The 22052-nt window shown below is 37.7% G+C and overlaps 1 protein-coding gene and 1 non-coding gene across 2 annotated transcripts; one reads left to right on the forward strand and one right to left on the reverse strand.

Moving 5' to 3' along the window:
* Positions 1 to 2679: 2679 nt before the first annotated feature.
* On the reverse strand, positions 2680 to 2786 carry LOC145044555 (small nucleolar RNA R71). Its single transcript, XR_013681504.1, has one exon. It is a non-coding gene; the product is annotated as a small nucleolar RNA R71 (small nucleolar RNA).
* Positions 2787 to 15760: 12974 nt separating this feature from the next.
* On the forward strand, positions 15761 to 21050 carry LOC145043939 (uncharacterized). The gene is made up of 3 exons (XM_078992712.1): positions 15761 to 16013; positions 16649 to 18239; positions 19462 to 21050. Exons 1-3 carry the CDS (start codon positions 16000 to 16002, stop codon positions 21031 to 21033), a joined length of 3177 nt encoding a protein of 1058 aa, XP_078848838.1. The 5' UTR covers positions 15761 to 15999; the 3' UTR covers positions 21034 to 21050.
* The last annotated feature ends 1002 nt before the right edge of the window (positions 21051 to 22052 follow it).

The raw sequence follows: 22052 nt of genomic DNA on the forward strand, positions 1-22052 counted from the left end.
TCAATTTAATTAACATTAGTCCTAAGTCCATTAAAGTATACTTATACTTAGATATATAAAGGAATATGGTTGGAACTTAAAAGAGTTTAAAAGCAGTTTGAAAGTAGTTTTAGAAACAATTTGAATAAGCTTTTGAAAATGATGATTAATAGTATTTTGAAAACAGTATCTCTCTAATGTTTTGTAAGTTGTTCAAATGTATATAATAATAACACCTAGTAATCATGTTCAACTTGTATTCCCCCCTAAAGAGCATTTAAAACAGTAAAAAGGTTGATTATAGGGGTACGAACTCACCTGTTAGTGAGTGATTGCAATGAGAGATAGATGATATTTGCATAATTAGCCATATGTTTAGCATATATTTTTATTCATTTTAGCTAATTATATACATAATATGGACAAAAGGTACTTAATGATGCTTAAATTGTGTTTTAAGTCCAAGAGACAACTTTGGAGCAAAAAGGAGTGAGGAGGAGCAATTAGAGACCAAAGGATGAAGAAAGAGGAAGAATTACACATCTACTCGGCAAGTCCACGCACCAACTCGGCGAGTTCGTAAGAATGTTCCCGAAGAAAAGTAAAAAATCCTTGTCGTACACGGATTCCATGCATCTACTCGGTGAGTCCACAACCTACTCGCCGAGTAGCCCCTGTTTTGTGATAACTATAAATATGGAGTCTTAATCCGAATTAAAGACTTTTCTGGCTTCCTTGGAGATAGAGATACGATTGGAGAAACCCGTGAAGACCTGAAGAACCCTAATCTTTGATCTTTTGAAGTTTGGAAGTGAATTAGGTTATATTTTCCACTTAATCTTAGGATTGCATTATGTTTAGTTTAATCAAATTCGTTTTTGAGCCTGCTTTTCTTGTAATCACGAGCTAAAACTCTGATGGTTTCTGTTTAGGAAGAACCAAATTACTCCTATGGTTTAATTGATACTTTTGTTGATTGTTTATTGGTGATTTCATTAAATTAAGTTTGTTAAAGAACCTTATGCATTGATTACAACTATTTTCTGTTAATTGGAAGACAATTAAGCTGCATGACCATCTCTTAGTCGTTAACCTTATATGTTTATGTGACTACTTTATCATATGACTAGGAATAATGAACATGAAACTAGAATTAATAAGAGAATATGTAAATTAATGTGTGAGCTTGTTTGAGAAACCAACAAACAAGAGGTTAATTGAACCACCCACTTGATTAACCAATTACAAATCTTATTTAATCCAAATAATTAAACTACGGAATTAATTAGTTTAAACAATTGGCCACTGCGTGAATTAATTAATTATCTAAGGGTTAGTATTAGTGAATATGAACCTAACCACTATAGTTGGTAACCAATAACAATTAATATATCACATTACTATAAAAATAACCATAGGAGTGAATTGGTTGGACCTAAACAGAAGCTCTTCATCAAATTTTGGTGAATTTTTACTTGTTAGTTTTTAGCTAAATCCCGTGTTAGGTGTTTTGTTTAAGTTTCTAGTCTTGTAAAACTAGAGAAAAACCTTTACTTTTATTATTTGCTTAGTTAAAATTAGTTATTGGTTTAATTTCCGTTCCCTGAGTTCGACACTCTACTTATCCATCTATACCACTAAAAGATAGGTTCACTGCCTTTGTGTGCTAAATTTATAACTTAAAAGTAAGATTAAAACTAGTGCATTTTACACACATCAAGTTTTTGGCGCCGTTGCCGGGGAACGGTTCAAAAATTAATCTAATTCCTAATTTTATCGATCATTTGTGTGAGTTTTCTGGCACAAAGTTAATTTATTTCAGTCAACTAGTCAGTAGTTTAGGTTTTAGAATATGTTAAAGTTTCTTTCTTTAGCTTTGTTTTTTTTTTTTAAATAACAAGCTACTCGTCGAGTGTATTCGCACCTACTCAGCGAGTAGCCTGCTGTTTTACATTTATTTTTCTGTTTAGTTAAGTTGCGTTTTTTTGTTCTTTTTACATGTTTATCTTGTTTTATTTCAGGACTTTCATGACCAGAGGATCAAACACTCCGTTGGTACCCCAGTTTTAAGACCCAGAATCCGCATTGAGAAAGAACAGAGGCAAGGACGTGGAAAGCTCAGATACATCTAAGAAGTCACCTTTGTCTAACTTGAAGACTGTTTTTGGAAAGAAAAAGAGCACCAAATCAGGAGCATCCAACGCATCTTTAGCAAGCGAAGACCCGATCAAGGAAGACACCGAGTACGACACCGAGGAGGAAGAAAAACCTACATATGGGCACGACTCCGATTCAGCCAACGAGTTAGCTCTTACCATGGCTAACATTGATAAAATTCTCATGGGAGAGTGGAAGAAGAGGATCCGCGATGATACCGGCCCGGGACTTGTGCAACCCGCAATTCCCACTACTGCTACTTTCGAACTAAAGGGTCACATACTCGCTCAACTAAAGGAGATTCCTTTCTATGGAAAAGACCACGATGATGCTTACAAGCAATTGGATGAAGTCAATGATGTAGCTGATTACTTCAATGTTCCAAATGTGCCTCGCGAGACCCAGCTACTTCGCATGCTCCAAGTTACATTCAAAGGTGCTGTAAAAGACTGGCTCAAGTCACTCCCTCACGGGTCAATCACCACATGGGCCAAGATGAAAGAAGAATTTATTGATCACTTTTTCCCACCTTCCAAAATAGCCAAGTTGAAGAAGGCCATTGCTAACTTTGAACAACAAGCTGGAGAGTCACTATATGAAGCTTGGGAGAGGTACAAGAGTCTGCTATGGAATTGCCCGCACCATGACCTTAATAGCCAACAAGAAGTCTCTATCTTCTATGATGGAGTCAATGTCACAACCAGGCAGTTACTTAACTTGCAAGCCCCGCTCACAAAGAAGCCACCCCAGGCGATCAAGGAATAGATTGAAGAATTCTCTAAGCATTCTAGAGAATACCATAATCCAAGAAATGATGTTACTAGGGGAGCCGCATATGCAGCTACTGAAGACTTGTCAGCGGTCATGGCTATGCTAAAAACCATGGATAGGAGGATGGATAAAATGGATCAAACGATCCATTCTATTTGGGTGGGTTGTGAGAATTGCAATGGGCCTCATCTTACTAGAGACTGCGACTTGGATGAAAATGGCAACAAAAAGGTGCAAGTTTGTTACTCAAGTGGGGACCGTTATGATGAAGATTGGCGCAAACCAAAGAAGGAGTGGATCCCTTATGACGAGTACAAGAAGGCTACGGAGGAGAAGTACAAGCAAAAGGGAAGGGGGTTTTACCAAAAGGAGGAGCCGACACAAGAAAGAAAACCAGGTTTGGAAGAGATGCTCACCAAATTTGTAGCTGCTTCAGAAAAGAGACACAATGATCATGATGCTCCAATCCAAGAAACAAAAACCATACTTAGAAATCAGCAAGCATCTATCCACAACATTGAAACGCAGCTTGGGCAACTTGCTCAACAAATCAACCAAAGATCACCGGGCGAACTCCCTAGTAAAACCAAAAACAACCCACGAGGCGCACACATAAACATAGTCATAACAAGAAGTAGAAAGATAATCACTCCTCTAGCACCCATTCAGAATGAAGCACCCAAAGTTTTGCACCAGGAGGATGCAGAAAAATGGGACCAAAACAAAATTCTGCATGACACAGATACTACTCGCCGAGTCCAGAATATGGACTCGACGAGTCCATTGCAAAATTCGAAAGGAACCATTTCTGAAAAGCCCTTTCAGCCTCCAATGCCTTACCCAGCCTGAGTTAAGAGGGAAAAGCAAGAAGAGGAGTACCAGAAGTTTCTGAATCACATCAAAGCTCTGCAAATCAACATACCCTTCATCGAAGCAGTCGCTCAAATGCCAAAATATGCAAAGTTCCTCAAAGAGCTTCTCATAAATAGAAGGAAGATAGAGGAGCTGAAAGAAGTGATTCTGAATGAAAACTGCTCAGTTGCCATGTTAAACAAATTACCAAAGAATAAAGGTGACTCGAGAAGCTTGACTTTGCCTTACCAATTTGGCAACTTAGCCACCATCCATGTATTGGCTAATTCGTGAGCAAGTGTGAACCTCATGCCCTACTCATTCTTTAAGAAATTAGATCTCCTGGAACCAAGGCCAATTCGCATGGCAATCCACTTGGAAAACAAGATTGTCACATTTCCAAGAAGAATATGTGAGGACTTATTGGTTAAGGTAGACAAGTTTGTATTCCCTGCAGATTTTATAATTCTAGACATGGAGGTGGATCCTCGAGTCCCGATCATCCTTGGAAGACCCTTCCTCAACACGGAAAGTGCTATAGTGGACATGAGAGACTCGAAGCTTACTTTATGGGTAGGAGAAGATTCAGTCACCTTCGGCATTGATCAAGCTATGAAGCATGCGAGGAATAGTGATGATACGACGTTCTCGATAGATATGTTTGATGAGTTGATGTAAGAGTGTGATAATGAAGATTCCAACAAGTCCACTATCTTTGATGAAGAATTCGATGTTGCAAAAGACCTAATGGAGATCGAGAGGCTGCTGGAAGAAGCGGAATATGAAGAGCTAATAAGGCAATCTGATAAAGCAACTTGGCGAGTAGGGCCGATCTACTCGCCGAGTTCATGTGCAGAAAAGGTCGAAGTCGTCAATTCAGCCTCTCACTCGCCGAGTTCCTTTCCTGTACTCAGCAAGTCCAACATGCAGAACCCAAAAACCGAGCTAAAAACGTTACCAGATCACTTGGAGTATGCTTTCCTTGAAGATGGCCATCAAAAGCCAGTTATAATAGCCTCTGACCTCTCCGAATCTGAAAAAGAAGCACTAGTTCAAGTATTAAAGAAGCAAAAATGGGCCATAGCATGGAGCATTACCGACATCAAGGGAATAAGTCCCTCCTATTGTTCACACAAGATAAACCTGGAAGAAGGATCCAAGCCGGTTGTATAACACCAGAGAAAATTAAACCCAAAAATGCAAGAAGTGGTCAAGAAGGAAGTAGTCAAGCTTTTAGATGTGGGAATCATTTACTCTATTTCCGACAGTCCGTGGGTTACTCCGGTCCAAGTGGTGCCCAAGAAAGGAGGAATGACGGTCATAACCAACGAGAAGAATGAGCTTATTCCAACACGAACGGTAACCGGTTGGAGAGTGTGCATCGATTATCGAAAGCTAAACGATGCCACTCGTAAAGACCATTTTCCCTTACCTTTTATTGATAAAATGCTAGAACGATTATCGGGACATAGTTTCTATTGTTTCTTGGACAGCCTTTTGGGTTATTTCCAAATACCCATAGACCCCATGGACCAAGAAAAGACCACTTTCACTTGCCCCGGTGGGACTTTCGCTTATCGACGCATGCCCTTTGGGTTATGGAATGCACCCGTGACAATTCAACGGTGCATGATATCCATATTCCACGACATGGTGGAAAAATTCATGGAAGTCTTTATGGATGATTTTTCTATTTTTGGATCTTCCTTTCATGATTGTCTCACTAACCTTGATTTGATGCTTGCTAGGTGTGAAAACACCGACTTAGTTCTTAATTGGGAGAAATGTCACTTTATGGTCAAGGAGGGTATAGTTCTAGGCCATAAGGTTTCCAAATCGGGAATTGAAGTGGATCGGGCAAATATTGACACCATTGCCACATTACCTCCACCAACTAATGTAAAGGGCATTAGAAGTTTTCTTGTACATGCGGGTTTTTACCGGTGTTTCATAAAAGATTTTTCTAAAATAACTAGACCTCTAACATAATTGCTTTTAAAAGATGCACCATTCCATTTTACTAAAGAGTGTTTAGAGGCGTTTGAACTCCTGAAAGATAGATTGACTAATGCCCCAATCATTATTGCCCCAAATTGGGAGTTACCATTTGAAATTATGTGTGATGCTAGTGATTTTGCCTTAGGAGCTATTCTCGGTCAAAGGGTTGATAAACACTTTCAACCCATTTATAATGCAACCAAAACTCTAAATCCGGCCCAAGAGAATTACACCACCACTGAAAAAGAATTATTAGATGTGGTGTATTCCTTTGATAAATTCTGTCCTTATTTAGTTTTATCTAAAACAATTGTTTTTAATAACCACTCTGCTATCAAGTATTTGTTTGCCAAGCAGGATGCCAAGCCGAGATTGATCCGATGTGTTCTACCTCTTCAAGAGTTTGACATTAAGATACGCGACAAGAAGGGAATGGAGAACGTAGTAGCTGACCACTTATCGAGGCTTGAAAACCCGCAATTGCAAGAAGATAGACTTGGAGATGACTTCCCGGACGAATACATTATGGTGACCACCGGAGAAGAGCCATGGTTCGCGGACATAGCTAATTATTTAGCTAGCAAATACATCCCAAAAGATCTTAACCACCAACAAAAGAAGAAATTCTTTTCAGAAATAAAATATTACTTTTGGGATGAGCCTTATCTTTTCCGAAGTTGCACGGACGGAATTATACGAAGATGTGTGTTCAGGAATGAAAGCCGAAAAATCTTGGAACATTGTCATAGCGGGCATACCGGTGGACATCATGGAGCACACTACACTGCTAAGACGGTCTTTGATACCGGAGAAGAGTCATGGTTCGCGAACATAGCTAATTATTTAGCTAGCAAATACATCCCAAAAGATCTTACCCACCAACAAAAGAAGAAATTCTTTTCAGAAATAAAATATTACTTTTGGGATGAGCCTTATCTTTTCCGAAGTTGCGCGGATGGAATCATACGAAGATGTGTGTTCGGGAATGAAAGCCGACAAATCTTGGAACATTGTCATAGCGGGCATACTGGTGGACATCATGGAGCACACTACACTGCTAAGAAGGTCTTTGATATTGGGTTTTATTGGCCCACAATTTTCAAGGATACGGCCCAATTTGTCAAAGAATGTGATGCATGTCAAAGAACGGGATACATTTCATCCCGAAATAAAATGTCACAACAAAGTATTCAAGTGTGCGAGGTGTTTGATGTTTGGGGGATAGATTTCATGGGACCATTTCTCGTGTCAAAAGGCAACAAATACATATTAGTGGTGGTGGATTATGTCTCCAAATGGGCGGAGGCACAAGCATTACCAACTAATGATGCTCGGGTGGTGGTGCGGTTTTTGAAGAAGCTATTTTCAAGATTTGGAGTCCCAAAAGCCCTTATAAGTGACCAAGGCACTCATTTTGCCAATGATCAGCTAGAGAAGGTGTTAAAGAAATTTGGGGTAACTCATAAATTCTCTACATCTTACCATCCACAAACGATGGGCAAACCGAAGTAACCAATAGAGCCTTAAAGAGAATCTTGGAAAGATCGGTGGGGAGCAACCAGAAAGAGTGGTCGGACAAGCTAAATGATGCACTATGGGGCTTCCGAACAGCTTTCAAAACACCTATTGGTACTACACCATATAGGCTAGTTTATGGAAAGCAATGTCATTTACCGGTGGAGATCGAGCATAAAGCTTTTTGGGCTTTAAAAATGTGTAACTTCAACATCGCGGAGCTCAAGAACAACTGGTTGATGCAAATGAATGCTCTTGAGGAACTTAGACATGATGCTTATACTAGTTCTTTAATCTTTAAGGAGAAAACCAAAAGTTGGCATGACAAGCGGATCAAGAGTAATAAAGAGTTTCATGAAGGGCAAAAGGTGTTGCTTTTTAATTCAAGACTAAAACTTTTTCCGGGCAAACTCAAGTTAAGATGGGATGGTCCTTTTCTAGTAAAGAAGGTGTTTCCACATGGTGCTATCGAGTTAATATCAAAAGATGGTACCTCTTTCAAGGTAAATGGACATAGAGTGAAAAGATATGAAGAAGGAGTCCCAAGGAATGAAGACATAGAAGAAGGGCTGCTGCTGGAGGGAATGGCAGAAACGTAGCATGGGAGGAGTCCAACTAATGACTCTTTCAAAAGAAGTGCTTCCGGGAGGCAACCCGCGTTTAGAGTTTGCATTTCTTTTTCCTTTATTTTCTTTTTAATTTCTTAGGTGCCGTTTAATTTTCATTCTTCCTCTGAAAATATGTTTTAAATGATTGCTTGAGGGCAAGCAATGCCTAGAGTGTGGGGTGGTGTGTTAAAAAATCAAAAAAATTACGTTTTTTCAATCTGCAAGACTTACTCGCCGAGTTTATACGCATACTCGATGAGTCCCTCTTAAAAAACCAAGAAATTTGCGAATATGTGGACCTACTTGGCGAGTAGAAAATTTACACATGTAGTTTATAATCTGTAAATAAGGGTTTTCACTCATTCTAAACATTACCCTCATACTCGCCGTGCACGTCTACTCTCAAGCCGTTTCTTCCATTTTTTGTTGAATCTCCATCTTTGAAGCAAAAAGGTATGATTTTTACTCCCAATACTTGTTAAAGGTTAAAGCTTTATCAATTCTTATCCCTTATTTCACCCAAAACTCGGATTTGGGGTTTCCTCAATTTTTAGGGTTTTGAATTTAGTATGAATTAGGAGGTTTTAGGCAAAATTTCTTTTGGATTTGTGTTTTATAGACTTAGTACAGCAAACCCCAGTGAAGAATTAGATGTTTTTACGGACCTAAAATGCTTCGATGATAATCTGGTCCCGAAGTTCTTCCTACTCGTCGAGTAGTTCTTGAACTCAGCAAGTAGGTGTTTTGACAGATCTATATTATTGAAATATAATTTTTGGGTGTTGTTTGTTTGTGCTTTCTTAATGTTATTTTGCAGGAACCATGTCCAGGAGAGGCCAGACTTCACGTGGGGGAAGCCAAGGAGACATCCTGTGGCTTTCTTTTTGCCAAATCACCTCTAAATATTTACAAGCACGTGCTAAAAACAGGCTGGAAGCGTTGAAGCAGAAGGAGATCCACCTCCCTAATGCCATAAACTGGGACTGGTTGGGAAAGGCTTGTGATGTGGGAGATTCCACCATCATTTGTGATGGATGGCTACAATTGTTCAAAATTCAAGAACCGATTTACGCGGAATTGTGTTGGGAATTCTTTGCTACCATTTCATTCCGAGGTGGTAGTGAGTATTACAATCCCAATATTATTTCATTTTCACTCGGTGGGGAGCTGCGACAATGCAGCATGGCTGAGCTTTCATGGAGGATTGGCATTTATGACCAAAGTGCCATGCTAAATGAAGACTTTGAGAGCTTTTTGGAGCAGTACCACAAAGACCTCACCGAAGAGGTTGTTGCTTCCACTTGGTGGAACACTATTGCCAACCAAGTGTACATTCCATCTTCCGCGCAGGAGGGCCACATCCGTTCACCAGTTCACCGTCTTATTCACCGCCTTATTGCTAGCATGATCAACATGCGGAAAGACGATGATAAAGTCCCGACACTTGATATCTTCTATCTTTGGAGCATTATTACTCCCGATGTTTTCTGCAACCTTCCTTACTGCCTGGCTAAATATCTCACGGACGGGGCAGTCAAAAACAAAGTGACCTCCAAAATCAATGGAAGGATGTTCGTTACTAGACTCGCGAGATCATACGGGATTTTGGATTTGCAGGAAGCAAGGGAATTAACCGTTATTTCTCCCCCTCCTTTCAACACTACTTTATACAGGAGGGCATGAATTGTGGAAAAATTCGGAGATTCGTATGCCATTCCACATGAGGATGAGGCGGTGATTCCCGAGGAGCCGGGGCGGTGGGTGAGGCAAAGGAGCGAAAGGGTCCAAGAAGATCCACCAGTTATTCCGTTGGAGGATGAGAATAACGGGTGGAATCAAGTTGAGTACCGTCGATACTTGAATGATATTGGGAGAGGCGTAAATTACAATAATCAATCGTTCGAATACCTCTTCCAACAAATGAATATCGCCCCGAGACCCGGACCCGGTTATCCTTATATTATGAATTGGGAGGAGAGGATGCACAAGAACAATGAAGAGGGAGGAAGTGGTGCTGGGGGAGCTAATATGGACGAGGAGGATTGAGATTTGGTTGTTTTGTGATTTTTATATGTTTTTATGTTTGGTTTTGAAACATTGTTGAACTTGGATGATCGTTTTTTTTAGGATTTTTTTTTTGGTTGCTTTCACTCGTGGTTGCATTTTTTTCAGGTTTGAAGGTTAGGATGCATTTAGAGTCTTAAGGGTCAAGATTCAAGTGAGGAATGTTTTAAAAGAGAGTGCGACATTTTTCTATTAAGGTCGATTCCGTTAGAGTTGGGAGTGATTGAGTGTGTTATTGCTGAGAAATTTAGAAGAAGAGTCACTGGATTACCCCTATGTAGCACCTCAGTCAAAGAGTGAACAAACAAGAAGTTTTTCTCAACCCAGCGCCTACTCATCGAGTGCACATAGCCTACTCGGCGAGTACATGGGTAATTACACGGTATTACTGAGAGTTGGCAATAAACTCGCCGAGTTCAACTACATTTTTGGAACCCCAGAGTTGTTTGGACATATTAATGGCAGTGTTGTTCATCTTTTTCGTGAAGATTCACTCTAAAGGTTTCTAGAAGCTTTGTCCTATATAATTGAGTCGTTTGCAAGTCTACCATACGTGACATAACACCGAAGACATGGATGAGTTGTTCCCATGTCTAAAGTCATTCAAGAATGGAGCTTAGTTGAAGAAAACCACCTTCGCAACTGCTATCCCAAGGGAGTTTGTTCCAATTCCCTCTATCTTTCATGTTTTTTTTATTATTTTCATGCATAACATGCAATGGGGATATTGCATGAATTAAGTGTGGGGTGGGGAGTTGGTTACATCTTAGTAAATTTAGAATCCTAATATCTTACTTTTTAAAAAATTTTGCATGCCAAATACACTTAGGATTTAATTTAGACAAAATTTGGTAAAAAGTAATTAGGATTCCATGTTAGAATTGTGTGAATGATTGCATGAAAACCCAAATGTTTAGTTGAGCCTATATACGTTCTAGTACATTTGTGGCTTCCTTATTCCAGTGAAATAATGGGACAAAAACACGCCCTCGCTTAGTTTGAAGGATGCAATATCTTTAGCATCGTGTACCAAACATGTATCAGGAAAATTATTATCTTTAGCCAATAAAGGTTGAAGTTGAGCGCCCCTGCTTAAGCATGTAGGGTTTTGAGTGAAGAAAAAAAAAGTGAGTTACATGTAAAAAAAGAGAATTACAAGAAAAGTTGTAAGAATTTTGGAGTAGTTAAAGTAAAGATCAGAAGATCAAAATTCCGAAGATTCAAAAAGTTGAAGATACCAGAAAAATCAAATAAAGAAGGTGGTGAATTCAAAGAGATCAAAGACAAATTATCAAAGAAGTGAAGAATTCCAAAAAGAGCTCCACAGTGGTATCATAAATTGTAATTTCTAGATTATGTATGCTTGGGTTGCTCAACCAAAAATACCTTGAGGATAGGAGGTTTTCAATGGATGGATTCAGAGGGATGCATAAAATGAGCATTGTTCGGGATAAGTGGGTGAATGTTTATGAGGATTGTAAGTATTTGGACTATGGGGGGTTATTAGGAAAATTTTAGACATAAATGCATGCATTGCGGTATTGGCATAATGGTTGGGTTCGATTGGAGTTGTCCTATGTGATTCTAATGTGCTAAAATTCAGTTTTGCTTGGGGGCAAGCGAAAGTCAAGTGTGGGCTATTTTGATATTTGCATAATTAGCCATATGTTTAACATGTATTTTTATTCATTTTTAGCTAATTATATGCATAATATGGACAAAAGGTACTTAATGATGCTTAAATTGTGTTTTCAGTACAAGAGACAACTTTGGAGCAAAAAGGAGTGAGGAGGAGCAATTAGAGACCAAAGGATGAAGAAAAAGGAAAAATTACACATCTACTCGGCGAGTCCACACACCAACTCGGCGAGTTCGTAATAATGTTCCCGAAGAAAAGTCAAAAATCCCGTACATGGATTCCATGCATCTACTCGGCGAATCCACGACCTACTCGCCGAGTAGCCCCTGTTTTGTGATAACTATAAATATGGAGTCTTAATCCGAATTAAAGACTTTTCTGGCTTCCTTAGAGATAGAGCTACGATTGGAGAAACCCTTGAAGACCTGAAGAACCCTAATCTTTGATCTTTTGAAGTTTGGAAGTGAATTAGGTTATATTTTCCACTTAATCTTAGGATTGCATTATGTTTAGTTTAATCAAATTCGTTTTTGAGCCTGCTTTTCTTGTAATCATGAGCTAAAACTTGGATGGTTTCTGTTTAGGAAGAACCAAAGTACTCCTATGGTTTAATTGATACTTTTGTTTATTGTTTATTGGTGATTTCATTAAATTAAGTTTGTTAAAGAACCTTATGCATTGATTACAACTATTTTCTGTTAATTGGAAGACAATTAAGCTGCATGAACATCTCTTAGTTGTTAACCTTATATGTTTATGTGACTACTTTATCATACGACTAGGAATAATGAACATGAAACTAGAATTAATAAGAGAATATGTAAATTAATGTGTGAGCTTGTTTGAGAAACCAACAAACAAGAGGTTAATTGAATCACCCACTTGATTAACCAATTACAATTCTTATTTAATCCAAATAATTGAACTAGGGAATTAATTAGTTAAAAAATTGGCCACTGCATGAATTAATTAATTATCTAAGGGTTAGTATTAGTGAATTTGAATCTAACCACTATAGTTGGTAACCAATAACAATTAATATATCACATTACTATAAAAATAATCATAGGAGTGAATTGGTTGGACCTAAACAGAAGCTCTTTATCAAAATTTGGTGAATTTTTACTAGTTAGTTTTTAGCTAAATCCCGTGTTAGGTGTTTTGTTTAAGTTTCTAGTCTTGTAAAACTAGAGAAAAAACCTTTACTTTTATTATTTGCTTAGTTAAAATTAGTTATTAGTTTAATTTCCGTTCCCTGAGTTCGACACTCTACTTATCCATCTATACCACTAAAAGACAGGTTCACTGCCTTTGTGTGCTAAATTTATAACTTAAAAGTAGGATTAAAACCAGTGCATTTTACACACATCAATAGATATAGGATGTTTAAGATCACAAATGAAGCCCCGAAGCACAAATGGATCCTATTAGGCATATAATCACATATATAGGCATACAATTAGTGTTTATAACAACTAACATGTAAGGGAAACATCCTTAGGGACTAGGAAACACTTGAAATGAAGTGTTACGATCACATATGATTGTATGAAAGGGTGTTCACGACCACACTATAAGTATTTACGGCCATAGAAGAGTTTACGACCACACATGAAGTGTTTACGGCCCAAGGCTTGATCCTTTGAAGGTTTTATGGTCCAAACTTGCATTAATAAGGGTTTACGGCCATGGATGAAGGGTTCACGACAATATCAAGATCTTATGAAGGGTTCACGACCACATGAAGGGTTCACGGCCGTGAACTCTTGAAGATCCTACAACTTTGGTGCTTGATTCATGTTTAAAGGGTATTTGTTTCATGGGGATTCAAGAGCTTCTATCGGATAACAAGATGATAGAAGAGATACTTACGTTTCGGAAGCTTTTAGGAAGTTTACGGCCTAAGAACAAGTGTGTGTTCTTGGTGAAAAGATGATGATTTGAAGATCTAAATCAAAAGTGTGGAATTCATGGATGAAATCAAAGAGCTTTACATGAATAAAAAGGACATCAAGTAAAAATGGAAGAATCACTTACGATTTTAGAGAGAAAGAAGAGTGTTCTTGATGATACTTGAGAGAGTTTGAAAGTTCTTGACTTAAAGATGTGATAATGAAGAAATAATGAAGGAAATCTATACAGGTAGAGAGGGGTTTACGACCGTAAACCTAGTTTGAGCCGTAAACATCCATTGATGGATGTTCTTGGCTCAATTTGAAATTCATAGATTCATTACTCACACTTCATAGTAGTAAGTCCTAAGTGTACAAGGCTTAAAAAATCTTAGAATAACCCTTAGCAAGGCTGAATGGTAATAGATACTAGTCTGACTTTGGATTGGATCGATTGACTTTACAAGATAGAAATTTCGGGTTGTCACAAATTGGGTTATAATCCATAACCGGGAATTTAGTTTATTGGTCAAACACCCAGGGTAAAAGACCATTTTACCATTTCGTCACTTGGCCAAATATCCGATGCCCAAACTCAATGGCACTAAAAGCCCAATGGTGGCCTAATTTCCTAAAGGTTACCTAAAGCCCAAAATGGGCCCAAATCTAAAAGGCCCAAAACCTAACAATAACCCAAAGTCAAAAAAGCTTGTGGCTTAACAAGGCCCAAAACCCTAATAGTCTAAATATGGTCCAAAACTACAAAGCCCAAGACCAGGCCTACTACGCAGCGCGTACCAGGTGTACGCCCGGTGTACTAGGACGTGTGCCTAATCGGGGACTAAATACGTACGCTGGCGTACACCCAACATACGCGCCCATTAAGCACTTTTTTCTTTAAGTACTTAATGCTTGCAACCAGACGTCCAAACTTCACATCTAAACCTTGTGGAACGTCTTAATTCATAAAGTCATCAACTTGGAGCCTTTGCATGGCTCAAATGAACTCAAACCCTAGATTTAGCATTCTACTTCGCAAATGGACATAAATACATGCATGTTGATCCACAACCATCAGGATGCTAACTTTATGGGCTAGGGACCTCAGAAACATCAAGATAAGCAACTCCTAACTTCTGGAGTGGAAGAATTCCCACTAGATCTCATTCATGGAACCAAAAATGACCAAAACTCCATACAGACTAGATCTAAGCATACAATGAGCAAGTTCCAATCTTTATACCTCAATGAAGTTGGAAATGATGAGTAGAATCTGGATCACAAGCTCTCCCTTGATCAAAGCTCCTTCTTTAAGGCTCTTCTTCCTCAAAGCTCACCAACACACACTAAAACACACACAAAGAGGGTCAAATATTCTCTAGAGGGGCTAGGGTTTCGAAATGAGGCTCAAAGGGTAATGGAGGTTGAGAAATGAGGAGATCATGGGTCATAATGTTGCTTAAATATAGTCCAAACCCTAAAAATCAAGGTTTTTCCCAAGGGTGCGTACGCCCAATGTACACCCACTTTTCTGAAAATGGCAGCAATGCCTCCTTAGGACCAAATTTGCAAACTATAAACACACCAAGAGTAAAAAAATGAAAAGTAACTTGAATCGGGTGTTACATATAAATTGTTAACTAATTTTCATTGTTATTGGAAATAAGAATTAATATTAATAATAATTTGAAGTCTATCAATTATTGGAACGATTATATAACACCGAATGATTGTATAAATCTGAACAACTTTTTGTACAACATAAAAAGAATATTATAGGAAAAAATATCAATAATAATAATAATAATAATAATAATAATAATAATAATAATAATAATAATAATAGATTATATAAAAAATTATAAAAAAAATCAAAAAAATCAAAATCAAAATCAAAACTTGGTTGATATGATTCATATTAGGGTTTAATTAGAAGTTTGAAATGATACAATTTTTTTTTTTTTTTTGAAAAGATCAAAAGTAACGTTTATGTAAAACTTTCATGTTTTGAACTAATTCATATTACAATTTATGTAAAACAACCGTGACAATGTGTCTTTACAAAACCCTCAAAGCTCAAACAATTGAATTAAATAATTAAATAAATAATTAATATTTTTAATTTCCTGCCACCCCTACGTAATACCTATCTTAGCACCACCTCTTCTCACAGCAACCTATGCTAATTGGTCATTAATCCCAAACGTACCCTAAGCATTTCCCAAGGGTATTTGCGTAATTTCCAAAGAGCCATTTTCCTCTTTCATTTTCTATTTTTTTCCCCTTTCGTTCTTCGAGGCCATTGGGTGTTTTATCAGTGTGTGTAAAAAGGTGTGAGTGTGTGTTCTTGAGTTGCGCTTCTTTTCTAAGCGTATATTTGATGGGAAAAAGAGCTTGAAAAACCCTCACAAACCCTAGAAAAACTTTATCAGATGTTTCATTTTGCGTACGAAAGATTAGTCTTTTAAAAACCTAGCAGCAGCTCTTGATCATCAGCAGTTCGAATAGCACAAAGCTTTCCGCCATGTTATACCATCGGTAACTCCATCCGTTATCTGTTCTTCGCTTCATGATTGATCAATGTTTTCGTTTTCGTGGTTGTGGTGTTGTTTTGTAGTTTCTTGAAGTAGCATAGTTAGTTGAACTGAAGCCTTTCGCTGTTAATATGCTCTCTAACGATCATCAATAGTTTTACCGTTTGTTACTTACTTCTTAAATCGATCAAATTTAGGGATTCCTCGCTATCGTTATTTGGGTTCATAAGTTTAGAATATTAAATGGAGATTTTGTTTCGAACTTCCACAAAATCAGGAGGAGTTGATTTCCCTGTTTAATCGTCGTTTCGTTTAACTATTCAATCACCATCTTATGAACATCATAAGCTACTAAGCACTCAGATACATAACATATTAACATCTCACTCCATTTGGGAAAGAACTCAGAAGAAGCGCCACTTTGACATTTGTATCAATTTAGTAATTTTATGTTTCAAATTTTGTTCTAAATTTACAGGTCACCCCCACCAATTTTTCTATTAATAGCTTCTTTAAAAACCTTTATCAAATTCTTCCCATAATGTTATTGAATCATTTGGGATCTTTTATTGCATACAACACACCATCTTTCTATATGTTTTACTAATGTTTGTGTGTGTTCTTATCCTATTTCATCAGGGGCTTTTACCATGATGTTGAAGCTTTGCATTTCAAGATTGTTACATTATGTGCCCTTTTTGCCCTTTCAACTTTCGGGCCATGTACTATAACCGGGACCCACAATCCAATAGCCTATGACTTGAATTCTGGTGAGAATAGCAACCAAATTCCACCTCAAACTTCATTACCAAAACTAACCCTTGAAAACATCTGTAAACGCTCAGACTTATTCTGTTTTCCATCAACATTATCCAGTTTCTTTACCGATTTTCCTACTCAAGAGGCAAATCTTTCAGGTCTTTCTCGGGTCAAACCAGTACTTGAAAAGTCAACACCATCAGTCAATAACCTCACCTGGTCAACCAACCATGGTAACTTTCAGTTACCAAATGGAAACATAGTTTCTTGTTCACTTGAATATCAAGAAAATCCCCAAATTGATGAAAATGACACAAAAGATGAATCTTTCATAATCAAATCAACTCATGTGAATGATTTTTCATCACCCCATATACAAATCAGTCATCACATACTCGATTGGGGACAAAAGTATCTTCATTCCCCATCCATAACCTTTCTAACTCTCCAAAATCTACAAAGCCATGGTTTCTTGAACATCTTCGAACCATACAGTACCAATTTACAATTCTACCCTTGCAACAACACTGAATTTAACCTCAGCCCTGGTGAAATCGCTTCCATATGTTTCATATTTTTCCCCAAATCTTTAGGATTATCTTGGGGTCACCTCATACTACAAACAAACTTAGGTGGATTCTTGATTCAAACCCGTGGATTTGCAATTGAATCTCCTTACACTATTCACCCTTCAGTTAGTGGAAAATTTAACAATTTTGTTTCAATCTTCAATCCTTCTGAAAAAGTGTTGCATTTGAAAGAAGTAAGTTTTCGGGTATCGTTTTCTTCCGGAAACATTTCTTATTCCATAAAGGGTGTTTGCAGTGTAAAAGATCACAATGATTCGGATAAATTTAGCTTCGAGGAGTGGTTAGAAGTCAAAATTGGTCAACATGGTCAAACGGGTCAACCCATAATCGCGATTAGACCACAAAAATGGACCGTTGGATCGAACTGGGATGAGCCAATCTTGGAGTTAGAGTTTCCGTATAATTCACAAGCAAAAACCGTATTCGGTTCTTTTTGTGTCCAATTACAAGATTTGGATACACTTGTTGTTGAAGAAGAATTTGGAGGGCAATCTCGTCTTTTGGTTTCTCTCAATGTTTTAGTCCCTTGTGATGCAAATGGGACGATTACTGTGTCTCTTATGGTGGAAAATGATGGTCCGGAAGTGGTTAAGGTTTTCAAGATTCGTGAAATTGGTGACAATTTTGAGTCTTTAAAGACTAAATTTGTTGAAGGATTGATATTGTTTCCATATAGTGTGACACAAGTGGGAATAGTTACATATGTTGTAAATCAAGATGCAAACTTGCATTGCAAGTTACTTGTGGAAACTAATAAATCGGATGCTCCTAAGCTTGAGATTTCTTGTAGTGATATTGTGGGGCTTTGTTCTTGGGAAAAATCAGATGGAGTGTTGAATTATGACAATGTGGATCATGTATTACCACTTTTGGGAATCAAGGTATGTAATTTCTTTTCATGTTTCTTGTTATAATCTTGTTTTTAGTTATATAATTGGTTTAAATTTAGGGTTAAATGTGAATTTGTGCAATGAAGATTCACGTTTTTCTTCCCAAATTATGTGGTAATGTGTTTAACTGGTTGAATTATGGATGTGTAATACGTGTGAATTGCATAAATTGGTAAAAATTGCATTGTAAAAAAAGTGAAACATTGTTGCATGAATTGGTAAAAAAAAAACCGAAATTTTGTTGCATAAATTTGTAAACAAGTGAAACGTTGTTGAATAAATCGGTAAAAAAGTGAAATATTGTTGCATAAATTGGTAAAAAGTGAAATATTGTTGGATTAATTGGTAAAAAAAGTGAAACATTGTTGCATGAATTGGTAAAAAAAATGAAATTTTGTTGCATAAATTTGTAAAAAAGTGAAACGTTGTAGAATAGATCGGTAAAAAAGTGAAATATTGTTGGATTAATTGGTAAAAAAAGTGAAATATTGTTGGATTAATTGGTAAAAAACGCGAAACATTTTTACATGAATTGGTAAAAAAAGTAAATTAGTGTTGCATGAATTGGTAAAAAGGTGAAATATTATTTGCTTGAATTGGTAAAAAAAGTGAAATATTGTTGCATAAATTTGTAAAAAAGTGAAACCATTGTTGAATAAATCGGTAAAAAGTGAAATATTGTTAAACAAATTGGTAATAAAAGTGACACATTTTTAAATCAATTGTTAAAAAAGTGAATCATTGTTGCATAAATTGTTAAAAAAGTGAAATATTATAGTTCTGGTTAGAATGTTCCATGTTACATAAATTAGAAAAACAAATGTGAAAGTTTGTTGCTAAAATAGGTAAAAAGGTGAGACATTATCGCATAAATTGGTAAAAGAAAAGTGAAACATTCTTGAATAAACAATCATTTATTGAATGAAGCTTTGTTGCATATTTTTGTTACAATGTTGCATATTTTTATCCAACAAGATATTTCATCTAAGAAACCACTTTATTGCATAAATTAGGAAAATGTGAAACTTTCGTGCATAAATTGGGGGAAAAAGTGAAACATTTGTTGCATTAATTGATAAAACGTTAAACACTTTTGCATAAATAAGCATGGAATGAAACATGATTGCATATTTCGTCTAAAAAACCACTCTTGCATATATTGGGAAAAGACATATTTAACCCTAATTTTTTTTTTTTTTTATTACTTTTGAAGGTAACAGAAACAACAAAATCCGATGAATCAGTACTAGGAAACTGGAAATCTCAAGGAACCAATAACAAAATGTCAGTAATCAACAACAACAACAAGGAACTCACATTCCCAATTGTCCACGTCAACACTCATCAATCAAAATACATCAATGTCATAAACCCTAGCAACCAACCAGTCATCATGCAACTCCTTCTAAACTCAGGAGAAATCATCACCAACTGCCAAAAATCGGATCAAATTCTTCACCCCTCATCTTTCCTCAATTCCCAAATCACCCCCTCAAGATACGGGTTCTCACTCCCACAACACGCAGTAACCGAAGCCTATGTTCACCCTCACAAAAAAGCAATTCTGGGACCTGTTTTCTTCCACCCATCGAGTCGATGTGAGTGGAAAAGTTCAGCTCTTGTAAGAAACAATCTTTCAGGTGTCGAATGGGTATCCTTACGGGGCTCCGGTGGGTCCCCGGGTCTGGTTTTACTAAACGGATCGGATCTGGATCCGGATCCGGTTCCGGTTCATACCGTGAAACTCGAGCATCGTGGGTTCGGGCAGCGGTCAGTGAAAATTCTCTTCGCGAAGAACACCGGAGACCTGCCCGTGGAAGTCGAGAAAGTTTCGGTTTCCGGGACAAAGTGTGAGTTGGACGGGTTTTTCGTGAGGGATTGTAACGGGTTCGGGTTGCTGCCCGGGGAATCGCGGAATGTTATGGTGTCGTTTCGGGCAGATTTTTGTGCGGGAATTGTACGCCGGGAACTTGAGTTTGTGATGTCGGGCGGGATCCTTGTGGTGCCTGTGGAAGTTGGGATTTCTACACCGATGTTAACGATATGCAAAAGGTCTCACGTTTTGATGAAATTGAAGAAATTTGTTCTTGTGGCTTTGGTTTTCGGGTTTTTGATCTTCATGGCGTGTTCTTGTACGGTTTCGTTCGTTATTCGAGATGGCGATTTGTCTAAAATGCCCTCCGGGCAGGTAGATTGTTCTTCGGATGTCTGCCCGAAACCGAAAACCGTGAAAATGAAAGTTCAACCACCTGAAACTGCCAAGGAAGTGGCGGAGGTCGAGGCGGCAAAGCCCGAGAATCTTACGGTTAAAACCGGAAAAGATAAATCAAGACGTAGAAAGAAGAAACGCGTGTCCGGTTCCAATCCCGGGTTAATTAGCCAATTTGAAGTGTCGAGTAGCCATAGCAGTAACTCGACACCTTCATCGCCATTGTCACCGCCTTCATCTTTGACCCCGAAAAGGTCCGCGGAATTGTCCCTGAGTCAACATGTTCGGGCCAAAAGCCCGGTGAAACGCAATACAGTTCCTCTGGTCAAAGAGGAACTGTCACTGTCTGTTGCACCAGTCAGTAACCCGGGCCCACAGGCCCGGGCTCCTGGGGCAGAGAGGAAAGTGGTTAACCTAGAGAGTTCAGTGTATGATCCGAGATATAAATATAATATCTGGGATGACCATCTTCGGGTACTGCCCACAATACCCGAAGATAACAACTTTGGTAGCCTCTTCGCAATGAGCCCGCAAGAGCTTTTCACTAATGTAAGTCGTAAACAAAATGATCAATAAAAAGTTATTTAGTTAAATTATTATCTCGTTTATGTTTTTTTTTTTGTTGCTACACATATGACATAACTAACTACTAAACATGAAAATTAAAATCGCAAAAAGTGCAATCGACATAAATTTGATTAATCTGATTATGATTTTGAAGTCATAATCATTACTTGTTAGCAACAATAGCAACAAGGGTCCATAGGTATATAATATAATGCTTCGGCATGTGCCATTAATTTGGTCTTATTGTAAATTTGTATTATCCCAACTGTATTTTTGCGTAAATGGCGCTCTGAAAAATTGGTAGAATAATGTAGCTTTCGGGTCTTAAATTGTACGTATGCCACGTGTCATCTTGTTATAGACATTGAAATGGGATAACAGAAGAAGATAAGGTCGCTTTGTGCCCTGTGAACATGGTGACACTATGTGTTGTACTCCCTAGCGAATTTTGGTACGTTTGTAAGGAATAATGATACCGAAAAAATGTCATGCATATTTATAATGTTGCCCCACATAAAAAAGCTTAAAATGCCAAATTTCATATTCTTGAAAATGACCCTTCTGAAACAACTATTTACATTTTACACCCTTGGATTATTTGTCTTCAATTATGTTGTCTCATTCTCTAAAAATTTCTAAAAAGACGAGGGAGTATAATGGACGTATGTTGTGTCTTTGTACTATGAAACTTGTACATCACTCGTGCTTGGTTTTGGAATGGGTTAATAGAGTGTTTGCTATAGGTTGAGTTGTACCTCATGCATGAAAAGGTGTAGGTTTTTTAGTGTCTGGTTATGACTTGTGTTTGGTTTTGGAAGGTGCATAGTGGTCCTAATTTCTCCCTAGTGCTTTTTCTGGCTGGCGGGACTGATTGTACGTTGCCCCGAATTTGGTTGGGGATTTGGGACCATATAAGATGAAACACAGCCAATGAAGATTGTGACTTATCATTTGTAGGGGACCTTCTTTCCTCATGCCTTCTTGAAAGTTCGTTAAGAGCTCATGATCATGATCAAGGGTTGGTTTTA

Source organism: Lactuca saligna, chromosome 4 (genome assembly GCF_052625555.1).
Source record: "Lactuca saligna cultivar CGN05327 chromosome 4, ASM5262555v1, whole genome shotgun sequence".
Lineage (NCBI taxonomy): Eukaryota > Viridiplantae > Streptophyta > Magnoliopsida > Asterales > Asteraceae > Lactuca > Lactuca saligna.